Source organism: Corythoichthys intestinalis, chromosome 12, assembly GCF_030265065.1.
Source record: "Corythoichthys intestinalis isolate RoL2023-P3 chromosome 12, ASM3026506v1, whole genome shotgun sequence".
NCBI lineage: Eukaryota > Metazoa > Chordata > Actinopteri > Syngnathiformes > Syngnathidae > Corythoichthys > Corythoichthys intestinalis.
Window position 1 is genome coordinate 1,317,891 of NC_080406.1, and position 16,573 is coordinate 1,334,463.

Below are 16,573 nucleotides of genomic sequence, written 5' to 3' on the forward strand. Positions count from 1 at the left end.
CTCGCTTTCCAGACTCCGCGGAGTGACAGGAGGAAGAGGCGAAAAGGTACGGCAAATGGCGTGCTCAAAACTACGCAAAATTGATGCAGAAAACAGAGTGTTTAAGGAGGAGTAGAACAACACATATTTGTTCATTTTACTTGGCGGCAGCACAAGACCGCTATGCCTCATCTGTTCAGAGACGGTGTTCTGCCAAAACCTGCTACATCGGCGAAACGTCCTACATTAGTCGAATTTGACACCCAAAGTACTACCGTGCGCGCTTAACTTGTTTTGTTTGGATGCAAACAGGCAGAACGTACGAAAAAATGCCTTAAGAAAATACTTAAATGCAGTTATACCAAATAAGGACGGTTTAATTATGCTACGTGACTAATGTGGTCAACTGCTTCAAATCTAACACAAAAAACAACAATGGATAAAAGTATGAGAGGGTAATACATGCAAAAAGTATTTTTCAGGCAATGTTCTAAAAGGTTCTAAAAAACTAAATAAAAACAAAAATAGTGAGTACTCGCCGCTTCTGACCGATGTGCGTATGCGTGCGGATGCTTGCGCAAGCGTTGTGTAGACGTTTCGCCGCATAGTAAGGAATTGCCGAACAACGGAAGCGCTTGTAAAAAGCAGCCATTTGAAAATGCACTATGAAACGAAGCACGCAGCTTTTTCGCAAAGTTTCCCTATGAACTCTGCCATCTGTTCTCAAAAAATAGCGGAATTAAGGGCTCAATATGATCGCTTTATTATTTAGTACAAATGTATTATTATTAAATACTATTTATCACTTACTATAAATTTATTTTTTTTATATTTTATTTACATTTTTGAATGTTGTAATTATCAGCATGGCCACATAAAGATACGTTTGTATTTTTTGGAAAAAAAGAAGCATTAAAAATATTTCCGGACCCGAGATTGTTGTAACTTTTTAATTTCGGACCCAGAGGATTTTTAATTCATGACCCCTGATTTACGCTATATAGGTAGTCCCCGGGTAACGAACGAGTTCCGTTCCTACACTGGCAACATAACCCGAATTTCCACTTAAGTCGGAAATAACCCTTTAAGTACCCCAAAATAACTATCCAAAGAGTCCAAAAGTATTGTATTTTGTTTAATAATGGAGGATACAATGCCCTCTGGTGGCAGCCTTGGGTCTGGCTGGAAGGTCGCCTTGTACGACAGAAGCAGACTCGGACGTCTGATGTGGATAAAGGATAGCTGTGCTCTGGTTTGGCCCATATAATGCTTGAAGGAGATAGTAGCTTTTTTCGTAGGTACCGTCTAACTGTTTGCATTATTCTAACACAATATAATCAATCAGGGAATAGTATCGTTTCTCGTATTTACTGTTTGACTGTTTATATTACTCTAACACATCCAATATAAAATAAACAGCACTTACACCATAGTTTAAGGAAAACAAGCAGAATATAGGGCATAAGAGATACATGATGCCTTCTTGACGCCCAACGTGTGCGTCATGCAACTGACTAAGCAAGACTGACGCTGACAAGCCCACGTCTGCACCACCAACTCTCGCAATCAGTTCTTCCAGACAGTCCAGAACAAATGGCGGGACGCCCTGTCCCAACACAAGGAACAGCAGAGAATGCCTGAGTCCCGCCGGCCCGGCTCATTGGATCTGCGCAAGTGCGGGTCCGGCGGTTTGGCTGGCATGATTCTGGCGGTCTTGCTGGAAGGTCAAATTCCTTCAGCATTTTTTCGCTGCTACGACTTATAGTCCGAAAAATACAGTATTTATTGTTGTTTTTTTAAACATTAACTCATTAGCCGCCATTGACGGCAAAATACGTCTGGTCCAAATTGACTGGGAGGGCTGGCAGCAATCACTGTCTATATTTTAAAACAGTTCACATTAATAAGTTATAATGAGCAAATCGAAATGATTTCCAGCAGGCACCAACACACATCCTACATGCGACTTTTGGTTTTTTTCATTGTTGACTGAACGCGCACTCCCTTCAATGTTGAATAATGTAAATGGATTGAAGTGAAGCAGTCAATAATTAAGTGGATCCATTGGCGTGGGAGTGCAGCGCTCCTTAACAGTGTTAAAGAAAAGTGGGCCACGGAAGCTTAGGTGACAGTCTGAAGAATTAGCAACAAAGCCTACGCGTCACTTATAGCATTAGGATAGGATACACACACACACACACACAACACAGAGAGCATTTCCAATAAACAATGAAAAACAATCAGCATATGTTAAAAGAAAGAAACAATCAAATGTTTTGTACTGGGCAACACAGCCAAAGCGAAAGTAAACAGCGCTGTTATGTTATGCTAGCTTTTGCGGGAAGCTAACGGTAAAAACATGCAAGACTTATATTGTCTGAAGTAGGGAATATTTTTCATTTGGACGTCCTTTTTTTTTCTCTCGTGAACTCATTGGCTGCCATCTGCCATTGACGGTGATAGACGTAGATTCGTGAGGCTTTTTTAACTGAAGGTGTATTCAAATCTTTCTTTTGATTCAGTCCCTAAGCCTGAACGATATATCGTTTAAACATCGCCATCGCGATGTGCACATGCGCGATAGTCCCATCACAAGGACGTGCGATAGTTTTTTATTATTTTTTTCCAATCCACAAACCTTTGTTCTGCTTCAATCGCTCGCACAGCCTCCCTCACCCCCTTTCCCAGCTCTCAGTCACTGCGGCACTTGCTTATTAAAGTTAATGATGGCTTCTATCTGGCCATAGAAGCCGGGCAGCAATCTGTCAATCATCGTTTAACTTGTTAAAGTTTCTGCAAGGAAGCCCGGGCTTGAATGTGTGTGTGTGTCTGTGGGGGGAGAATGTGGAGACGTTCGAGACATATAAAATATACGCCAGTAGTGATTATGAGGAGTTTGTAATTTCTACATGTCACTCCAAGAGTCACAGCCATGTTAGGTAAACAGAAGCATTTAATAAAGCCAAGCATTGTACTTTTTTCTTGTTTAAAACTGATTCAGTGAGACAGTTATGTTTAAAACTGATCATAATTATTACATTTGAAGTGCTTAAAAAGCATTTATTAAAAAAAAAAATTCTGTACATATATATATATATATATATATACAAATTTTTTAAAATCATACTTTGGGGGAAAAAAGTGAGAAAAAAACATGTCTTATACAGTGCCCTCCATAATTATTGGCACCCCTGAAAAAGATGTGTTTTTTAGCTTCTAATATATATTTATTTTTAATCAAATAATATGGGACCTCAATGGGAAAAAAAAGAGAAAAATCCAACCTTCAATACAAGTGCATTCATTCAGTGGGGAAAAACATCCCACATAAAGAAAAAATTATTTGACATCAAATAATGTGTGGCACAATTGGTGTTCATACTTTGTACAACCCCCTTTTGCCAACAAAACAAGGTCTGTGGACTGAGATGGCCATGGGAGGAGCTTGATTTTGTGTCTGGTGAACCATTTCTGTGTAGATTTGGCCATATGTTTAGGGTCATTGTCTTGCTGAAAGACCCAGTGACGACCCATCTTCAGCTTTCGGGCAGAGGGCAACAGATTTTGATTTCAAATGTCCTGGTATTTCAAAGCATTCATGATGCCATGCACCCTAACAAGGTTCCCAGGGCCTTTGGAAGCGAAACAGCCCCACAGCATCACCGACCCACCCCCATACTTCACACTGGGTATGAGGTGCTTTCAGCATGCGCATCTTTCGTGGCACGCCAGACCCACTTAGAGTGTTTGTTGCCAAAAAGCTCAATCTTGGACTCATCTGACCAAAGCACACGGTCCCAGGCTTCAACTGGGACCTTGTGTATTTTTGTGTGAGACCACAAAAAATTTCTTAAAAGAAAAAAATATATATACATTATATTTTTTTAATATCGCAATATAATATCGCAATATATCACAAACCCCCCAAAAATTGCAGTAATACTTTTTTCCAATATCATTCAGGCCCAAGTTCCTTTTCACATTTTTGCCAGCGTCCCAGGGTTTGACAACAAATGCACATGCATGCACATGCACAAACATCATCCAACCACAGGACAAAATGGTAGAGCGGGTCAACATACGGAAGTAAACCATCATGAAGCACGTGCTCATGTTTTTTTTTTCAATAGCATACCGCACGAATGCTATTTTTAGACCGCGACGTCGCCATCGTAACGCGGAAGTGGATCATTATAGACACACCCTCGCATACAATCCATGTTATTTCTGCTTGTTTTCTCCGGTAATCTTTCAAAGAAAGAACAGGCCGATAAAACACTGCTGCTATTGAACTTGTAAAAGCGACTCTAGACATTACAACATATGAAAGATGTTTTCGTCATACGTTTCCCGAAACCAAAAACTCGGAGGAATAAATGTGAAGAATGGATCAACTTGTGTCGTCGTCCAAAAGACCAGTTTAACGCCAGCGAGGTGAAGCCATTCACATTTCATATGCAGTAAACACTTTGTTGGGGGCCGTGGTCGAAGAGGTAAGCCATTTTGATATTTTGATTTTTTTTTTAGCGTGGCATTTTGCCGTGCTGCTTCTGTCTGACAATGAATGACCTGAAAAAATTTTAAATGGTATCTGACTGCCACTGTTACCTTTTCTGTTGTAAAAAAATAACTAAGGGGGAAGTGTAAATAAATGATAGAATTAAGATTTCTTATTAATGAAAAAATTTTAAGTGTTCGTTGGCTGTCACTGAGTAGCATTTGCGAACGCTACACAAAAACAGCAATGTATATTGCCAACAAGAACGGTCACAGAAGTACGACAACCAGATGATATAATATATAAGAAAGACAGGACATATGGTGGTAAAGGATAGATTGTTGAAACATGAGAATGTCATTGTCAGTGCAGTAAGGCAATGCACACAAGAAAAAGGTGTCGATAAAAAAAACTTGATCAGGTCAAATTCAAATCAAATTTTTTTGCTTGTGACGGCATCATTTTATAGATATTTTCGAGTGATGACGTCACTCGCAGCTTTCCCATATCCATCTTCCGTGGCTCACGGAGCGTAACAACTCTTTCCATCACAGAGGAGTGTCCCAACAACTAGTGCAAACATAGCCCAAACTAATGACTCGTCTTCGGGTCCATTTTTCAGTAAAAGGGGGGGGGTTTAAAATATTAATTTCGAGTGATGACATGACTCGCAGCTTTTCCGTACCCAACGGTGCACCAACTCAATAACAGAGGGGTGTATCAAGAACTAGCCCAAACGTAGCACAAACAAATGGCACCATTTTGCAGTAAATGGGGGATTTAAAATATTCATTTCGAGTGATGACGTGACTCGCAGCCCCCACATTTACCGCAGAATGGACCCATTTGTTTGTGCTACGTTTGCGCTAGATACACCCCTCTGTTACTGAGAGTTGGTACACTCAGTCAGCCGTGACATTGGGGCTGCGATTGACATCATCACTCGAAATTAATATCTATAAAACGATAGCAGCACAAACGAAAACTTTTACAGCACTAACAAAACAAACGATTGACACAATTTTTAGCCATTTTTAATCAAAACGGGAGGTTGGTTGACCTCAGATTGACCTATAATAGAATTGTAAATATCTTAAAAACGATTGCAGCACAAATGAAACTTCTAAAAGCACAAACAGGACAACTTTACAGAGGAAAACCTGACTCATGTTAGCCGATGTACTGCTAAGTGCTAACCACAGACTGTGATGCTAACCAAACAACATTTTAGAGATGTATGCATACTCCAGCAGATAATTCAAGTATTTCCAGTAGTACGCTTCAAACTGAACACAGTCCAATATGGCAATATTCCACATTGACAGTTGATATTTAGCTTTTTTTCTTAATTCATGGTCCGGCATTTGAATAGAAATAAAACATACATAGTATCCAGACATTTGTGTGTACCTTGCTCCTTATTTGTCCTGAGGTGGAAACTTTCCGGATGAGTTTTTGAGGACCCTCTTGTTCCACCTCGCTGTCAGAAGACTCGTCCGCCGCACCGGACACCGAGACGGCGCCCACCACGTGGGGGTGGATCTTCGCCACAGACCCGGGACCTTTATCCGGCTCCTGTGAACGGATGTGACAATATATCCATGAGTTTGGTGATAAATCGCCATACGTTGTATCCCAATAGGTTGTCGTCAAAAATTGAAGATGTCTTCAAAAGATGTCACTCTTTCATAAAGGAGCTAACAGAACCAACTTTTTTTTTTTTTTTTTTTTTACTAGATCAAAATTTTCTACAACACTCTCTGTGTTAACTCATTGGATGCCATTGACAGGGATGGACGTCCAATTAATTTGGACTTCCTACAGTCGCAAAAAAATTCAGCAGGGCCGAGAACGAACAGTAGTATATGCCATGTGGCAAAATGGATTTTGCCATGTGGCTTTTTTTTGCCATGTGGCAAACTTCATTTTGCCATGTGGTATATTTTTGCCATTTGGCAACATTTATTTTGCCATGTGGATATTTTTTTTCCCACGTGGCAAAATGGATTTTGCCTTGTGGTATTTTTTTTGCCATGTGGCATTATTTTTGCCATGCATCATTTTTTTTCTTTGCCATGTGTCAAAATGGATTTTGCCCTGTGGCTTTTTTTTGCCATGTGGAATTCTTTTTTTTTTTTTTGGCAATGTGGTAAAATAGATTATGCCATGTGTCATTTTTTTACCATGTGGCAAAATGGATTTTGGTTTTTGGCATTTTTTGGGGGGGCCATGTGGCCAAAATGGATTTTGGTTTGTGGCATTTTTTTTTTTTTTTTTTTGGAAAATGCCACAGAGCAAAATCCATTTTGACACATGGCAAAGAAAAAAAAAAAGACACATGGCAAAAATAATGCCACATGGCAAAAAAAAAAAAAAAAACACATGGCAAAATACATTTTGCCACATGGCAAAAAAAATGCCACAGCAAGAACCATATGGCAAAATGGATTTTGCCATATGGTTCTCGTTGTCTCTCAAAAAAATTCCAGGAAAAGCAATACACCCCCGTCTCCATTTGCAACCAAATTCTTTGTCACCGAATTTTTTGCCTGTGAATTTTTTCGACTGAATTCCATGCGAATGATTTTTTTTTTTAAACATCAAATATTTGTTGTTTTTTTGCAGCAAAACTTTTTACTTGAGCTGCAACTACCGATTATTTTCACAATTAATTAATCAGACGATTGATTAAAAGATTAATCGGATTAATGTTACTTTTTTTAATGACCTTCACAATTTACCTTGAAGTTGTTTTAGGCATGTTGTAAGTAACAACGGAGACAAAATGATGACTATTTCCTTCAAAAATAATATTTTATTACAGCTTCCTGGCCTGACTTTAGTCTCCAACTATCAATTAGCAAATTCGTTGGCAACAAATTTATGAAATGATTTAATCGAATAGTTGTTGCAGCCTCATTAAGAAGCTAGTTTAGACAATGCGCATTAAGTGAATTGTTGTTTTCCACAGAAAAAGCAGATTTTTTGTTCATGTCCTGAAATCTGATATTTAAAACTGAGAACTTATATGCATGTTATAATTTCAATAATTTAGACAAGTGTAAGGTGAAGAAGGTCCTAAGCTATTGTTAATCAAAATAATTGTCAATTAATTTGCTAATCGATTAGTTGTCGATTAATTATTACACCTCTACTTTTTACAATTGAAGTTTCGCGACTGAATTTTTATGATTTTTTTTTCTTTTTTTTGTGCAACTTAACTTTTTTGCATTTTGCAGGGGTTCAACCAAGATAAAGAAACACAGAGCCCTATTTTTGTGCACTGATTACATGTAGGCTTTTTAGACCAGGTTTTGTACTAATTTGCTCCCGATTTACAGGCTTAGTCCATTTCTTTTAACTTTTATTCCTTGATCTGATGGGAGGAGGAACTGGTTTGCTCAGTGGAAGGTTGACTCTCACTTGGTATGAGGGAATACAACAGACCAATGGGCAGCGTGGCCTCAAATTTTGAACTGTTTATAAAATGAGGACAATTCTGAACGAGCTTGCTAGCATAGATATATTGGTTTTGAATTTTTAAAAAATGTATTATCTAATTCTGAAGGGTTTGGTGAATCCACTTGTGCAACTTGTGGGGTTCGGTAGCTTTAGCAAGGTTAAAAACCACTGCATTATAATGTGCGGCTGAATCTTTCTGACTGATTTATTATTTTTATTTTTTTCTTCCTTGGAGCTGAATTATTTAACGTGAAGTTTTGTAACAGATTTTTTCCTACTGATGTTTTTGTGTGTGTTTTTTTGCGCCTGAAATAGGATGCTGAAAAATATTTAACGTTACAAATTCAAATTCCGGTGGCAGCCGCAAATTGACTTCATTAGGTTAGGACCGAGTGGCTTCAGCTGAGGTCCTCCCCGGAGTACTGTAGTGTAAAGCGCTTTTTAAACATGTAAAAAAGTAGTCATGCGCGCCCTACGACGCATCATCATAACTGAACATGAGTCAAAACAACGTCGTCAATTGCCACTTTTTGCTTTCAATGGTCGCGCTCGATTCAAAGAAGTTCGAAGCGCCTTCTGTAAAAGAAAGCGGAAACCGCAGCGAAAAGTGTTGAAAAGTGTGACATAGTCACGATGGCTTGTTTGACTGCAAACAAATTATGCTCATGTTTGCACGTAAATCGAAAATAACGCGTGTAGGACTAACCAGCTCCTCCCAGGCAGGGCTCCGGGTATAATGGCAGACATCCTCCATGTCCCTGCCTCTGTCTGTCGATCCTCCGCGGGAAGACGAAACACCGAGCTCGGCCAGGAGGAGAAGGTCTTCACGCCGCTCGCGCGGTGCTCATACACGCACCGAATGGACCGGACGCCAGCCTTCCGTCCTAGTTCCTCCCTCCCTCCCTCCCCTCCAAGAAGCCAGGCAGCCAGCTCGCCTCCTCCCACCTCCTCCGAGGAACCTCCACAAGAACCACGTGATCCACTTCCACACAGCACTTGGAAAACACACGCGTGGTTATGTGACGTCATATTTTAACATTCTCTTACCAAATCTGTGTACCAAAAGGAAATACAGTGATCCCTCGTTTTTCACGGTTAATGGGGACCAGAACCCGCCGCGATAACTAAAAAACCGCGAAGTAGCGCCCCCATTTTATTTTATTTTTGGGTGTGTGTTCAATGTATTTATTCAGATTTAGCATTGGAAAGAGATGCATATAAGACATGTTTTTTCCCCAAAGTATAATTAAAAAATATATTTGTGGGAAAACACTCAGGTGACGAAGTTCCGCTCTGAGACCCCCAATGGCGTACCGCACGCAGGCTATTTTTAGACCGTGACGTCGCATCGTAAAGCGGAAGTAAAGCCGAAGTGGGACATTATAGACCCGCCCTCGCATTGACCCAACGTAATTAGTGCTACTTTTCTCCGGTAATCTTTCAAAAACGAACATGCCGATCACGCATTGCTTTTTTGGAAGTTGTAGAAACGACTCTAGACATTACGACACATGAAGGATGTTGTCTTCATACATTTCCGGAAACCATAAACTCGGGAGGAAAAAATGTGAAGACCGAATCAACTTGTGCGGACTTTAACACCAGCTCGGCGAATCCGTTCACGTTTCATAAGCAGTAAACATTATGTTGGGTTGGCATGGTCTTTCAGAGGACAAAGAGGTAAGCCATTTTTATATTTTTAACTTATTTTTTAGCGTAACGTTGTGCCGTACTGCCTCTGTCTGACAATGAATGACCTGAAAAGAATTACAATGGTATCTGACTGCCACTGTTACCGTTTCTGTTTTTTATATATATATATATATATATATGTATATATATATATATATATATATATATATATATATATATATATATATATATATATATATATATATATATATATATATATATATATATATATATATATATATATATATATATATATGTATATTTATATATATTTATATAAAACAACTTTAGTAAGGATGAAGTGTAAATAAATTATAGGATTAAGATGTGTTATCAATGAAAAAATTAAAAGTGTTCGTTGGCTGTCACTGAGTAGCATTTGCTACACAAAGCTAACTAAATTACCCCCAAGAAAGATGTAGGACAACCAGAGGCTATATAAGAAAGACAGGGCTGATGGTAAAGGATAGCTTGTTGAAACAGGAGAATGTCATTGTCATTCGCATCGATAAAAAAGCTAAAGCTATGCTTAAGTCGGCTCGTTTTTTTTTCGTCTTTTTCAGCCTTCTACACTAAAGCCATCTCTTTAACTGAACATTTTTATGTTCTTCCACATCTTTGCCAGTCAATTTGGCACCAGGCACATCATTTTCGGAGAGAACTGGTAGGTTTAGCTCTGTAAACATCTCCTTCGTACACGATTTCCATTCATTTCCTACTAGGGACAAACGGTCGTATATCCCTACTTAGCAACACTAATGTCATGAATATTAATGAGCGGAAGTGATGTGTTGCTTGTGGTATGCCATTTGGCCAACTTTCAAAATTGCCCTATATGCATGTGCAGTGGCGGACTTGGCAATTTTGGGGCCTAAGGCGAACATATCCAGGGGCCCTCTTCATGGGTCAGGGGTTAAAAGGTGAGAAGGGTGTGGAGGAAATATGTTCTTGTACACTAGGGCTGTCCTAAACGACAAATTTTCTCCTGATTAGTCAGGCGACCAGTTTTACGATTAATCGACTAATCTAATAATTCTCTTTTTTTTTTTTTTTTTTACTAATTTAGCAATGAAATTTTTGTTGACGCTTATTAATTCACAAAACTATTTTGGAACACTTAGATTCTTTATTAAAGTACAAATAATCATGTAAATAACAAGAATTAATCACAAATAAACAATGAGGTTAAATGCTGATAGCATTTACTAGTGCAAAAGAATGGAAAGTAAACAGATTCAGAACACTGACTTTGCCTTTCCAACATTATTCAAAACAATTCTTTAAAAAAAATTCTATTATAGTATACTACTATATATAATAGTAGCATAATAATTCTTCATTGCCAATCATATTTGTCATGAAGAGTGTCATTTGAAAGCTATTCTTATTGTAGAATCTGTATTATGTTGTATTTATTCCACATATTATAATATTAATTCTGAAGTATATGGGATTAACTCCAGAAATCATTATTTATATGACGAACATGACATGCTTTTGCTGTTAACCAGTTGTTGCCTGTTATTGTATGACTCATTGGAACTGTACTACATTGTTTCGCCACAGGGTGTGCTGTCGTGTATTTTATGTTAGGTGTGAAGAAGAAGAAGAAGAAAGTTAAAAGAGGCATTAGCGGCCTGTCCTCAACTTCTCCCTCACTGCACTTTGGCTCTCATGGAGAGCACGTTCGCTCATGTGTTCGAAATAAACGATAGCCGACGTGCAAAGTAGCAAGTGAGCGGTAAAAATAGCGAGCTTAGTGGCGTGAAAACAGCAGGAGAGCTCAGTGAAGCTAACGAACAGCTAAGCGGCGCTAAATGAAGCTAAGCGAATGATACTCAGTCCGTCGTCGTGGAACAGTCCATTGTAGTGTGTGTGTGGGGGGGAGATGATATAAATGCAGAATTCAAATGGCTTTCTTTTTTGTTTTGTTTATTGTTTGTTTGGTATGCTGACATAATTATACATGACGAATAGTTGGGGGTGCTGCTAGCTCCGGTGGCCCAAGCCGTTGCTTGTTGGGGCAAGAGCAGCTGGTTGGGGGGCCCCTATTGGTTGGGGGCCTAAGGCGATTGTCTACTTCGCCTGAATAGTAGATCTGCCTACGTGCATGTGTGGTACATTGTTGGAAAGCTTAAAATCTCAATTTTCTGGGGGAAGAAAAACAGGAGGGCATTTTTTTTTAAACAGCAAAACCCTAACTGGAGGTGAGCGCACACGAGAGCATAATTAAAAACAGCATGATTTTAACGAGATATCACATACTTACTTCTTTTCTATCTAAAAACTCCATATAGAATGTATCACTGAGTGTCAAGACACAGCTGTGAATGGCCACAGATGGATTTTTTTGTGATTTTATGGGTGAAACATGGTAATATAACAAGGGTCGCAGAAATTGCAGACATCAAGGAGAGGTCGAGGTTTTCTTTTTCATATATTTACCCTTTTAAACTTTTTTTTTTTTTCAATTTTTCTTTGTTTGGATCCATTATTTAGCATCTAACATATCGGAGAAAATGCGACAGTAACAAAAATAAAATACAATTTAGCGATAGTTATATCCGTGACTTTTTACAGAGACCAATTTTTTCATTGTGACGTCATTTGTGAAAAAGTTTAAAATATGCAAGTGAATAATTCTTTAAAGTCGTTTTTTTTTTTTTTTTTTAAACGAAATATTAGACATCAATTAATGATTCTAAGCTAAAAATGACATTTTGAATCATAAATATAATTAATTACCTTCGTTTCATGGCTGGGTTGAAACAAAAGCTGTTGCGCAATATCTGTAAACGGGGGTTTTCCGGGTAAAACGGACAAATTAAAAATAGTTCGGGGGCTTAATGCGCGATTTATCTGCTATGGCAGCATATTGACATATTGTTCTATCAAACAAAGCAGTTCTTTCGGCTTAAAATACAGCAGGTTTTTTTTACAAATCCAAATTCATTGTTTTAGATAAGTTTATTTATGGGAAATAAAATCATGAAATACAACAGTTTTAGTCATTGTCATTTGTCAGTTTATTTGTCATCGTCAAGATATTTTAGTGACGCCGGTGGACAAAAGCAGTAGTGTTTTGCCTTAAGGTTCCCATGAGGATCAGCTCACACCTGCACAGTGTTGTAAAATCATCAATTTGTGGGGGTTGGTGGTGCGTCCCCTCTTCCCATCCCTCAAGGCTGGTTGATGGGGCACGGGTGGTCCGGGGGTCGACCCTGGATCCCTTGGGGGTGACGGTAGCCCCCTGACTGGGGTGCGGGAGGAGGGATGGGCTACACTAGCCTCCCCCCGGATTTGCTGGGGAAGGGCCACGGCCCTGGGGTGACACCCACTCGGCATCTCCACTCGTCTGCGGGACTATCACATGTTAGATGGGACTCACGCATGACTAGGTGAAATAAGACACACTCATGTAGAATACCTCAGGATTAGTGATGAGGCAGCATAGAATAGGATGCCAATATACTCACACTCGCAAGGGATTCACACAAATACTAGGTTCTAGACCACATGGCTTATTTAGGTACACTTCACCCCTTCCATTCACTTATCTCTCAGACCCCACCCCTTTCCTTGGTGTCAACCGGAAATACAACTAGCTAACGATAGCACCATCATATTCATAGTTAGAGTAGGCGTTTAATGTATTTCTTGTTATGCTTTTTCTGTCTCTCTCTCCCTCTTTTCTTTTGTTCCCACATAACCCTTTCCTGTTCGCTGCGTTCTCCTAATAAACGAGGTACGTTGAATGATCACAATGGATGTATGTCATGCTCCCATGCGATACACTGAAACTGTTCAGATCAATCGGAAACTGAGATCTCCATTCTCCGTGTTAAGCAGCTGAGCAGGACAAAAAAATAAATAAATTAAGAAAAATAAAAGTTTTTCACTAGTAGACATCCAGTTCAACTGATTTGGACATCTTGCGCAGTCAATGACAGTTGCAATGTTCAAAGCAGATGTAAAAAGCAGTGGTTTTATAGTCATTCAATTACGGTAATGAAGAAAGCTGTATGTAGTAGCTTCACATCCCACCCACCCACGTATGCCTCCAGACGAAAACAGCTGTCCATGCTTGTTGCTATGGAAACAGGCCAGGACAACATTTCTTCTCATTTTTGGTCTTTCAAGATGCATGATGTTTTCAACAGAAAATCATATGATGAGAAAGTCTTTTTTTTCCAAAAGTCAGTGGGTTTGAGCGTTTATTCCAAAGCGATTGTACGAAGGGCGCTCATACAGTATGTCAACTAGAACATTGGCGCGTACACCTCAGAGATCTGTGCTCATTTGGAGTCCTATATTCACTCGGAATGGGTCAATCACTCTTTTAACACTCGCGCATTCTTTTACAGCAGTGCTCCAGCTCGCAAGTGTGTAGTTGTATGAAGATGTTTATGCTTTTATTGTTGGGCATCCATCCTGCAGCCAATTGCACTAGTAAAGAGCTTCTCAAATTTCCACACCAGCTGCATTCTAAAGAATGGTGTCTTTAATTCAGTAGCTGTTGGATTGTTTATATAGATTTATTGGATGTGCTTGACTGTTGAAATGGCAACACACAACCTAAAAAAAAAAACCGTACGAGACATGTGTCGATTACCGGTTTCAAGGTATACCGAGGTATGAAACACCAAGGTTTCAATACCGTAAAATGTTTTCGTCATACCATCCCTAAGGTTTTTAGCTATTTTTTATGTACCAAAACCAAAACCACTCCATTGGCTCCCGGTCCACATCCGCATCCAGTTCAAAGTTCTCTTCCTCACATTCAAGGCCATCCACAACCTTGCCCCTGCCTACCTGTCCGACCTCCTCCATATTACAACTCCTCCCGTGCCCTTAGGTCCTCCACCTCCGTACACTTGTCTGTACCCCCCGCTCGCCTCGGCACCACAGGGAGCAGAGCATTCAGCCACTCTGCTCTGCTTTGGAATTCACTACCACCTGACCTCAGGAACACAGGCTCACGCCCTCTTTTTCAATCCAAATTCAAAACTCACCAGCATTCCGGCCCTGAATCTTATACTGGAACAGCATTCCGGCCCTGAATCTTATACCAGAACTGCGTTCTGGCCCTGAATCTTATAGCTGAACTGCGTTCCTGACCGTTCTGGCCCACTTTCACCCCTGCCTATAAATGCCCTAAAATGAACCACAAGTGACCTGTAAATGCCCTGAAAACCCCCAGTCTAAAAGGATTGGGCGTCGTGCACCGTCAATGCAGCCTTAGAGTTAACTGAGACACTATTATGGTGGAAGATTTTGGTAGCAACTTGTTGGTTCCTTTGTATTTATTTATTTTTCTTTGGGCATTGACACCTTTTTAGATATCTCGATTCTTGGCAGGAGCATATCGATAACCTTTTGGGATACAAAGTATCACGATATATCACCATTTCGATATTTTGTCACACCCCTACAAATTGTATTGTATTGTGAGGTATTCAGAGGTTCCCACCCTTGTACCGTAACATGTTTGGAACTTTTGTTCAAATTAGGGCTGTCAAAATGATCGCGTTAACGCGCGGTAATTAATTTTTTTAATTAATCACGTTAAAATATTTGACGCAATTAACGCACATGTCCCGCTCAGAAAGTATTCTGCATTTTGGTAAGTTTTACAGCAAGGCTTTTTGTGCTGTCCAACAGCGAACTCTTGTGGTCGCTTTGCGACATGGTTTATTGTTTTCTTGCCAGTTCATTATGGCTGCACGACGTCTCGGGCTGATAATGTTGTGCTTATATGATCCTTGGACAAGATTTGTCCGTGAGTATGGTTGTTGTAAAGAAAGTACATATTATGTTAGTAAGCGAAATGTCATATTTTTTGTATGAGACGCTTTTTGTTTATATTTAGTGAACCTGTATAGCGTGCTAAGCTAACGTTGTTGCTAATGCAATGCTTGTGTACTTTTTTTTTTGTAGTTTTACGACGGTCTAAAGAGGACAATGGTTTGAGGCCATTTTATTAATAAATCAGATGAAAAAGGAAGAAGTCTAATTATTAAGGCGTCGTTCACTAGCTGTCTAGCTTTGGAAAAGTAGACGCTTCGGAGTGAGGACAGCATGGCGTTAAATGACAGTAGAGTGAAATGCCCACTACAGTCCTTATGTACCGTATGTTGAATGTATATATATCCATCTTGTGTCTTATCTTTCCATTCCAACAATTTATTTTACAGAATATATATATATAATTTACAGAAAAATATGGCATATTTTATAGATGGTTTGAATTGCACTTAATTGCGATTAATTACGATTAATTAATTTTTAAGCTGTAATTAACTCGATTAAAAATTTTAATCGTTTGACAGCCCTAGTTCAAATAAAAACAAAACCCCTTTTTTTTTTCGGTATCGGATCGGGCTTTGGTAGCGGCAGATTCTCAAAATCGGGTGACACTCACTCGGATTACCGGTAGTCACATTTAAAAATGAATACATTTTAAATAACAATTTTAAACATTTGTTTTCTCCATTCCGATCCATCTAAAAATCACATGCCCGATTATCTATCACGAAATCGGATCTCTAGAAAAAAAAAAAAAAAAAAACCCACCAGCAATTCTAAGCTAGTTTGAAAGTTACTCTCGTGTCACTTGACATAACCAAATCATTATCACATTACTTTGACCAAAATAGATGTGGATTTAGATTTAGAACATCTGGGCCTCCCTATAGTCATTTTTATGGCTTTGCTTCCCACACAACACGCACACCTAATTACATGCTCGCTGGTTCTGCGGTGCTTTCAGACTGCTTCTGACGTCAAGAGGAGCTTTTTGGGGTTTCCTTTCTGATGAAAACTGCCTACATACACACACAGTTGCCCTGCATCCCATATTTGGTGGCAAAAAAATGCAGTCTAAAAATACATCTTGGTTTGGAAGCACAATAAAAAAGGATTCCTGTTGAATGTTAGAGAAGA

The 16,573-nt window shown here is 39.3% G+C and overlaps 1 protein-coding gene across 7 annotated transcripts in view; it reads right to left on the reverse strand.

Moving 5' to 3' along the window:
- Nucleotides 1-8,811, reverse strand: part of dgkh (diacylglycerol kinase, eta) — a 113,806-nt gene extending 104,995 nt beyond the window's left edge. For all 7 annotated transcript variants that reach the window (XM_057852043.1, XM_057852046.1, XM_057852044.1 and 4 more), the window contains exons 1-2: nucleotides 8,646-8,811; nucleotides 5,888-6,052 (exon numbers count right to left, since the gene is read on the reverse strand). In XM_057852043.1, coding sequence (XP_057708026.1) covers nucleotides 5,888-6,052; nucleotides 8,646-8,693 — 213 coding nt within the window. In that variant the 5' untranslated portion in view covers nucleotides 8,694-8,811. The remainder of the gene's footprint in view (nucleotides 1-5,887; nucleotides 6,053-8,645) is intronic.
- Nucleotides 8,812-16,573: the final 7,762 nt, after the last annotated feature.